At 38.4% G+C, this 10,116-nt stretch overlaps 1 protein-coding gene across 1 annotated transcript; it reads left to right on the top strand.

The window, feature by feature from the left end:
- The first annotated feature begins 5,047 nt into the window (after positions 1 to 5,047).
- Positions 5,048 to 9,398, top strand: LOC148698283 (uncharacterized). The gene is made up of 4 exons (XM_088690420.1): positions 5,048 to 6,626; positions 6,733 to 6,845; positions 7,524 to 7,923; positions 8,137 to 9,398. Exons 1-4 carry the CDS (start codon positions 5,048 to 5,050, stop codon positions 9,396 to 9,398), a joined length of 3,354 nt encoding a protein of 1,117 aa, XP_088546546.1.
- Positions 9,399 to 10,116: the final 718 nt, after the last annotated feature.

Raw genomic sequence — 10,116 nt, 5'->3', positions numbered from 1 at the left:
GCATTTTTCTGTTCATCCATTGCTTTATAAATCTGCAAGTTTCTTTTTGTTGATTCAATATGGTGGTTCTTAAATTTGTTACTAAATTAACAAATTAATTGTAGCAACTTCGCACCAACTCTTCATGACTTTGGTAATGTAGTAGCTATGGAAATATAGTGTAGTAGATATGTATAAGGGCTCACACATTCCTTGTTAATTTTCTTCATTTGATCTTCTTCAATTTTTTTTTATCCAATGAAAAAAAATTGAGAGGAGTGTGTGTGAAGTAAAAAGAAGTGTGTAGATAGCTAGCACAGCCCATGTATAAATACCTGTATCAATATTTATTTATTCGTTAATGAAAATGTATGGAAATATTTTGAAGGGAATCAACAAATAAGATATCATAGTGCTTGACATAAGATAAATAATTTCAAGTTTAAAATAGAAGTGTTATGCTCGTGTTGGTTAATTTGGCTCGTTTCATAGCACATCACGGGATCAACATTCGTATCACGTTTGGCATGAAAGTTGTATCAGTAGTGCATTGATCACGTTTTATTCATCTTTATCACGCGTGTAATGTTGTTCTAACGTAAGTTACATAGATCACGTTTTATTCATCTTTATCACGCGTGTAATGTTGTTCTAACGTAAGTTACATAACTTACCTCATGCATTAGACACCGCAACTTAAATTACTAATTGTGAAACAAATTTTTTTTTTTTTCAGTCCATAAATATACAAATTATTTTGAAACGATCTTTTTATAATTAGGTCATGCTTTGCACGTAGATTTCTACATATTACGTAGGATTCCAAAGGGGGCCAACTTAGGTACCAAATATCAACTAATTTCGGCTGTATTTATATACAAATAATTGCACTTGGTGCTTGTACCATTACAAATATAATTATTCTACCAAATTTAGAGGTCTTAGTGTAATGAGTTGGTTAAAGTGGATGGGAGCTTTTCCCCTAGAAAGCAAAAGAAATGAGGACACACGTGTAAGACATAACAAAAAAAATGCATAGAGCCAAACGAAATGACAAAGAAAATTGTTTGTACGTACGGTTCTCACATGGGAGCTGCCACGATCTAAGGCAAATTCTCAACGTGCACTCTATTATTTATAAGCTTCTAGGGTTTGTTGTTGGAATGTCCTCGGTCGCCACCTTCCTAGTTCCTATTCTCTTACTCATTGCATTAATTTTTGAAATAATACATTCTTTATACTTTATTTACGGAGGAGAGCGCAAGCGCTAGTTAATAACTTATAATACAGCATGAACTAATTATCTATACATTTTTTTTACAAAGCAATCTCATGATTTGAACAGCTCAGTTCTTAGGTCCTTATTCTTAGATCATTCTTGCAAAAGTTTCACTCAATTTGGAAATCTCATAATTAATTTAGACTATATAAATATTCACTACCACGCATCAATTTGGTCATTCCGTTTAAATTCCGTCAATTATTTAGTTAGTTTGTATGTGGAATCCACAAATCAAATAAAATGGTGACACGTGGATTAACTATAAGAAACTAATTTTTTTTAGAGTGAACCAACCAACGAGTATTTTGCGTTGACATTTCTCTCGCATCCCACAATTCCAATTGGAAAATAAGATTCAATCTAAATTCGATAAAAATTGAATCCAAATTCAATTCAAATTTGATAGGATTATAACCAACAGAGAATGAGAAGTGAATTCACGGAGGACAAGAGCTTTAGTGGTGTCATGGTGCCTTCCTTTTCTTTTGAGCATACCTAGATGAAGAAGATAATATCTTCTTTTTATTTATTTATTTTTTTTTAGTTTTTGTTTTTAATTTCTTATAGTACTTTTAGTTTTAAATCTTAAAAAAAAAAAATTACAGTTAATCCATGTGGCGCCATATGATTAGACCAGTGAGACTATATTATTACACTAACAAAATATATTGACGAAATGTTAACGGAATGACTAATTTGATGTGCGGTAGTGAAAGTCAGGGACTAAATTTATTGATTTTTGAAACTCAGGGACCAAAATGAAGAGTTTGATCAATGTCAGGAACCATTTGGGTTAAAAACCTTCTTTTGTATAATCCACATGTCACCATTTTATTGGATTTGTGGGTCCCACATGCAAACTAACAGAAATAGTTGACGGAATCCAAATGAAAGGACCAAATTGATGTGCGGTGGTGAATGACAGGGACGACATTGATTGATTTTGAAAGTGAGGGACTAAAATGATGAGTTTGGCCAATCTCAGGGACCAATTGGTGATAAAAACCCAATATTATATGGGAGACCATAAGAGTGGTTAACTTCATATAAGTTACTAACTGAATAGCGCTTGAGTTATATATAATATTATTTTATGTATAGACAGTAGATATATTATCTTCTTTATTAAATTCATCAAGATTAAACTCTACTTGATTTAAAAAATTTATTCTCTCTTTAAATTGTGTTATTTTCATTTTTAATTAAAGTGAACATGTGTGCTACACAACCAATTAATATTAGATAAGATGAAGACCTTTATTAATTAGTTAGCCGACGGTGAATAATTTGCTCAGAGTAAGTTTGATCAAATTTAGGGAAATGTCGTATGTCGCATTAACGTTGGGTGCATGTATTAAGGACTACTCTTCCTGAACTTTGGCTATATTAATCACAAGTCAAGCTATGCCCTTGTCTTTTATGTTGCTCATATTTCTTTGCGGGGCCTTGAATTTGATGTTCTTAATTAGGAGTGTCACATAATATAAGGACATAGAGAGACAATGCGCACGATATGTAGATAGGGACAATGTGTATGTGTTTATGTGTGTTTACTTTCACCGACGGTTGTATTAAAAAGGTATTTACCTTTGGGTGAGGGAAAGAATATATATCAATCTAAGAGGGAGTTGGATGAACCGGAGAGTTATTCATATACCTATTTTTACTTTTCATACACCTTTTTAATTTTTGGTCGTCGGATTGAATGAATTTTAAAATATCAATGAAAAAAAAATTAACAAGGGTGTGTAGAAAATAAAAATGGGTAAGTGAATAGCTCTATCCTTAGTACTTATCAAAAATGATTATGCAAGGTATCAATATTAGTTCAATACCTAACATTCTATGTTTATTGACACATAAGGAATTAAAAGATAAGTTAGGCGTACAGTTACAATTAGTTTTCTCATAATCACCAATAATCATGTATCATATCACTTAACAAATGTAGTTTATCTCACAATTGAACAATACGTATAATTTTGATTTATGACTTATCTGATTTCAAGTATGTAAACATGCTCGAAATTATGCGTAAGATAAAAAAAAAACTATCGAAATTTTGGTGACAAATAATATTAAAGTATATTTACTTTTATATAGATTTGGAGGTTGCATATGTTGAGAATGATTCCCATGTTGATGGGAGGAGAGAACTTGCATAGGCTTATAAGTAAGTTGGGTACTCTTCATATTGCCAATTGGTTTTATAATAAACCTCAACTTTCTTCATGGTACCAAAGTAGGTTGTTCCACGTGTGAAACCCAAAGACCATACGTGCTTTACGTCATCCCGTTTGTGTTGTCTACGTGTGACATTTTGTGTTGTTCACTTGTTAGGCTTGAAAATTTGCCACACGCGAGGAGTGAGTTGAGAATGAATCCTACATTAATGGGAGGAGGGACCTTACATGAGTTTATAAGTAAGTTGAACCACTTTTCATATTCCCAATTAGTTTTTTATGGAACCTCAACTTTCTTTAACATGCAATTTAATTATTTTTACTATTGATTAAGGACTTTATAATTTAGGGTTTTAAATATTTGACCATTATTGGACTGATGAGGCTAATGACAGTGATGATGGGAAGTTGATGACTAGCTATTATATACTTCAGCTCAATGGACTCGAGACCTCTACGAGTTGTTGTATCTTCGGATAAGGACACTATTCAACCATGTACAAAAGACGAATCTTATCTTAGGATGTGTGTTTGGATACCTGTTGACCCTAAAAATTACAAAGCCTACGTGGCGCGCAGGCCGAGTAACTAATAAGCTAACTACGTCCTTCGGTTGAATGCGGGGCGTGCCAACTCGTCAGCCGAGCTTGGCCGAGGAGTAAAATTTGTTGATGTTGCGTTGAGCACGTTGTTGACTTCTTTATCTTGCGATTGCGGCCGAGGAAGGAACAAATCTCGGCCTTTGGATTCTCGAGCCTGAAGACAAGGCTGCTAGTTTTACGAAGTTCAATATCAAATTCGGCTCTCCGGGTGCCGAATGTAGTAACCTGGTAACACCTCACTTCGCCGAGAAGGCTAATGAGATGACCTCTGCCAATAAGGATTTGAAAATCCTTCTCGACCGAGACTTGGATAGATAAACAGTCGATCTCGACGCAGTGCTGTTTATCCAAACTGAAGGTGCTTCGGGAACGGCTGATTCTACGGCAACAGTGTTGTTTATCCAAACTGAAGATGTTCGCCGGTTGCCTTCACAGTACTGTTTATCCAAACTAAAGATGTGTCGGCGAAAAAAAAGAAAATAAAAAAATCTTAAGATGTTTGAGAGGTTTTGCGCAGGGCAGTTGTGTGTTGAATTGGAGGTCTCTTCCATGTTGCACGACCTCTTGTATTTATAGTGAAGTCTCTGCTCACAACCTAATGGTATTTGTAGAATTCAATTGCAACTTAAACTCTTAGACGTGTTGTAGAATCCAAGCCGTGAACATCCAACCATCTTTGATTAAATCACAACCATCTTTTTAATAAGGCACCTATAGCACATGTATAGTCTGGTGTATTTTACTTTCTAGTTTGTTACAGCTGTCCATGTAACTAATCCTAGATTAGTTAGTTAATCAGGTTTAATTAGTTACTAAGCTATTTTCTCACATGTATATATAAACTGATTGTAATTTCTTATTCATTAAGAAATGAGAAATCCAAGAGTCATTTCTTATATGGTATCACTCGCCTCTCTGCTCACGCACCGATCCTAGCTTCCTCTGCAATCTTTGCCTTCTCCTCCCAAATCTTGTCTTTCTTTGCACAATCTTGATCGACAATGGCGTCTTCTACTTCTTCGCCTGCAAATCCAGAAGTTTTTGCTCAGAATCCCTCTCCTCTTTCATCAAATCCCACTCCGATAAACCCTAATTCTTCGATTTCTTCAATTTCCATCCAAAACATCAGTTGTATGGTTCCTACAAAGCTTAAGAAGGACAATTATCTCGTCTGGAAGGCTCTTTTTGCTCCAATTTTCCGGCGTTACAAGCTTACAGGTATCATCGATGGCTCGGAGACTTGCCCACCGCCTTTTCTTCTCAATCAATCTGGTACAAGTACTGCAGTTCCTAACCCTGATTTCGAGATCTGGTTTGAAAAGGATCAAAATATCCTCATCTGGCTGAACTCCACTCTCTCTGAAGATCTTATTCCATTCACTGTTGGCGTCACCTCGTCTCGCGAATTATGGCAGATTCTGGAACAACATTTTGGCGGAGTCTCGGCGGCGCACATTCACCAGCTCCGATCGCGTCTTCATGCGGTTCAGAAAGAAGATTTGTCAATTTCTGATTATCTGCAATGTATCAAAAGCATCTCTGATGCTCTTATGGCTGCCGGTGCACTGGTGTCGGAACCAGATCTCATCGCTGTTACCCTAAATGGACTCTCTGATGATTACGAATCTTTCATTGATTCGATTCTGTTTCGAATTTCATCTTCTTCCTTAGATGAACTTCATGGATTACTTCTGAACAAAGAGCTTTTCATGCATCGCAAGAAGAAAGCTCCGTCCTCGTCTCTCACTGAACCATTTCAAGCCTTTGCTGCTCACACTTCATCTCTTCAGCAAGGTCTTTTACCTACGCCTCCTCCCTCACAGGCATATGCTCCTCAACATTCCACATATAGCACTCGCAATAATTTCCAGCGTAATAATCGTGGTCGAAGCAATTTTCAGAAAAACAATCGAGGTCGTGGCCACTATCGTGGCAATTATCCCAACTCTGGCCCTGGAAATGGTTCTTTTTATCATAATTCTGGTAATTTCAATCGCAACTCTGGTGGATTCAATCGTTCTTCTGGCCATCGATCTCCTTGTCAAATATGCAATTCTTCAGATCATGAGGCTCTTGACTGCTATGCTCGGATGAACCATGCTTTTGTTGGAAAGATTCCCCCTGCCAAGCTTGCTGCTATGTGTGCCACTACTGCTTCTTCTTCTCAGCCTACCTGGCTTATGGACTCTGGTGCTACTGCGCATGTCACCAATGATATCTCTGCAATATCTTCTCCCATTTCGTATTCTGGTGAAGACAAGGTTTATGATGGTGATGGCCAAGGTATGCCAATTCACCATACAGGTTCTTCTATTCTCCAAACACCACATGCTGCTTTTCGGTTACATAATGTTCTTCATGTGCCACTGATGAAGTTCAATTTGCTCTCTGTATATCAATTTCTTCGAGACAATTATTGCTCTTTAACCCTTGATTCTGATGGTTCTGTCATCAAGACCGTTCCACTGGGAAGATGCTTTTTCGCGGCCCAGTTAGGGATGGCTTCTATCCTCTGCAAGGCCAGCCTTTTCAAGCTTCCTATTCTGCACTTGTTAGCACTCAAGCTTCGTTACAACAATGGCATAAACGCCTTGGTCATTCTTCCACAGCTATTTTCAGAAGGATCTTACGTACTAATAAGCTTGTTCCTCATACTTCAGCTTCTATTCAGTTTTTTTTTGTGCAGACTGTGCAATTGGTAAACATCACAAGCTCCCATTTTCTTCTAGTACTACTACTGTCTCAGATAGGTTGCACTTAATTCATGGTGATGTCTGGGGTCCCTGTCCAGTTTCATCTGTTAGTGGCTATTAGTACTATGTTCTCTTTGTAGATGAGTATAGCAAATACAGTTAGCTGTTTCCTTTAAAATGCAAGTCCGAAGTCTTCTCTACTTTTGTAATGTTCAAAGCTTATGTTGAAAACTTACTTGGAAATAAAATCAAGATCTTTCGCACAGACTCAGGGGGTGAGTTCACTGGTTCTACTTTCTCTTCTTTCTTGCTTCAACATGGTATTTCTCATCAATTTAGTTGTCCACACACTCCTGAGCAAAATGGGTATGTGGAACGCAAGCATCGACATCTTACTGAGACTGCACAGACACTTCTTGTTGCTTCTAAAGTTCCTCACCAGTTTTGGGTCGAAGCCTTTTCTACTGCCCTGTATCTTATAAATCGCATGCCTATTTCTGGATCTTCTCAGTCTCCATGGGAACTTTTTTTTAATAAGCCTCCTGATTATTCCAAGTTAAAAGTGTTTGGTTGTTGTTGCTACCCTTGGCTCAAGCCCTATCTGCAATCCAAATTGGATGGTAAAAGCAAGCCTTGTGTGTTTCTTGGTTATAGCCTGCAACACAAAGGTTATCGGTGTCTCGATGTATCTTCTAATCGTGTCTATATTTCCCGGCATGTTCTCTTCAATGAAGATCATTTTCCTTTTCATGATTCCTCTTTTCTTCACCATGGTTCTTCACAGAGTTCTTCCTCTGTCCCTCTCTCTCTGTCACCTGAGTTCTCCCTGCCATTTCCTCAGTCCAGCCTTCATGCCACCACATCTTCTTCACTGTTCTCTTCAGGCCCTCGCGACACCCCTCCTCCATCTACTGCCTCTCCATCTCCCTCTCCCCAGCCCCATCCCACTTCTTCTTCATCTCCCGAGCCCTCTCCTGCTCCTTCTCCCATTGTTTCAGTTCCAGCCAACAATCATCCCATGCTCACCAGATCTAAAGCTGGCATCTTCAAGCCTCGAGTGCTCGCAGCTACCAAACACCCTATCGATCCTAGTTCATTTGTGCCTACTACTTATTTGCAAGCCTCCAAGTATGATCATTGGCATAAAGCCATGCTTGAAGAATTTCAAGCCCTCCAATCCACCGGCACCTAGACTCTTGTCCCTTCCTCTCCCAATCAAAACTTGGTCGGCTGCAAATGGGTTTTCCGGATCAAACGGAAACCTGATGGTTCTATTGATCGGTACAAAGCCCATCTTGTTGCTAAGGGCTTCCATCAACAAGAGGGTACTGATTTCCAGGAGACTTTCAGTCCGGTTGCTAAACCGGTTACTATTCGTATTCTTCTTACACTGGCAGTGCAATATGATTGGTTTTTACACCAACTGGATATCAGCAATGTTTTTCTCCATGGCAATCTTCAAGAGGATGTGTTTATGCAGCAACCCCCCGGTTTCATTGATCCTTTACAACCCTCATCTGTTTGTAAACTTCACAAATCCCTCTATGGCTTAAAGCAAGCCCCTCGGGCATGGTATGACAGGCTGTTTCAAGCTTTGATCTCTCTTGGTTTTACAAACTCAACCTCTGATTGCTATCTGTTTGTGAAGCTTCAACCTTCCCCTGTCCTTGTTCTTGTCTATGTGGACGATATCCTCGTGACTGGTCCCAATACATCTCTGTGTCAACAGTTTATTCAGCAACTTCGTTCCTTATTTCCTGTTAAGGATTTGGGTCCCTTGCACTATTTTCTTGGCCTCGAAGTTCACAGATCTGCTGAGGGTATTTTCCTGTCTCAAAGCAAATATGCTTTAGATCTCTTAGTCAAGACCAACATGGCAGGTTGTAAGCCCTGTTCTACTCCTCTCGGATCTCAGAAGCTTGATCATGTTGGTGATCCTTTGGCTGATCCTAAAGACTACAGGTCTATCGTTGGGGCTTTACAGTATCTCACTTGGACACGCCCGGATCTTTCCTTTGCCGTGAATCAAGTCTGTCAATTCCTTCACTGTCCACGCGATTCCCACTTTCAGGCAGTTAAACGGATCTTACGGTTCTTAAAAGGCACATTTGATCAAGGCATGTGGTTTAAGAAGGGTCCCTTGCATCTTACTGCTTACTCTGATGCCGATTGGGCAGGTTGTGTGTTTGATCGCAGGTCCACCAGTGGATATTGTATATTTTTGGGTCGCAACTTGATTAGTTGGAGCGCCAAGAAGCAACATACAGTTGCTCGATCTTCTACAGAGGCCGAATATCGCTCCCTTGCCCACACAGCAGCTGAACTCACCTGGATTTGTAAGATTTTCAGAGATGTTGCTCTTCCTCTCACTACTATTCCTACTCTTTGGTGTGACAATGTTTCTGCTATTTCTCTGGCCTCAAATCCCGTCTTTCATGCTCGTACCAAACACGTGGAAATTGATTATCATTACATACGTGAACTTGTTCTTGCCAAGCTGCTTCAGGTGCACTATCTCAATACTCAGTCCCAGCTTGCTGATATCCACACTAAATCTCTTTCTAAAGCTCGGTTTCAACTCCTTCGTTCCAAGCTTTGCCTCGGCCCTCCTCCGTTCAGCTTGAAGGGGTGTAATAAGGCACCTATAACACATGTATAGTCTGGTGTATTTTACTTTCTAGTTTGTTACAGCTGTCCATGTAACTAATCCTAGATTAGTTAGTTAATCAGGTTTAATTAGTTACTAAGCTATTTTCTCACATGTATATATAAACTGATTGTAATTTCTTATTCATTAAGAAATGAGAAATCCAAGAGTCATTTCTTATACTTTTATCCCAATCTCAATTATCGCGCCATTAGGTGAAATCACAACGGGATAAAATGGCATATGCCATCTTTTATCCCATATTTCCACGTGCATGGGTTCATAAAATAAACAGCACCTTTATTGGCTAATTATCTAGGCAAGTTACCCCGTGCTGGATGAGTAACCCAATTTCCTCCACCTTGTTGACCAATCAACAATGGTTAACAGATCATCTTTATCTAAGCCAACTAACTTTGATCAAATTCCAATGATAATACGATCTCATCTTTATCTCCATTGTATTTGTATAAATGCATGGAAGATAATCTGCCATACTCCTAACTTCATTCATGATAATCATACCATCTATCCACGAGATTGCACTAGTATTAATTCACACGGCATCGTATCAGATCACCATGACTTTATCACCCAACTGTGCTCTAGATAATTCAATATATTATTAAGAGATAATTATTATGATAAAAATCACAACATTATTCCTTAACAATAACTAAAATTATCTTGACTTAGACACCTAATGGCTTCAAACTTCATTCACTCAATA

The sequence above is a fragment of the Pyrus communis genome, chromosome 3 (genome assembly GCF_041283825.1).
Source record: "Pyrus communis isolate YQ-2024b chromosome 3, ASM4128382v1, whole genome shotgun sequence".
Lineage (NCBI taxonomy): Eukaryota > Viridiplantae > Streptophyta > Magnoliopsida > Rosales > Rosaceae > Pyrus > Pyrus communis.
This window is presented reverse-complemented; position numbering and strand designations above follow the sequence as displayed.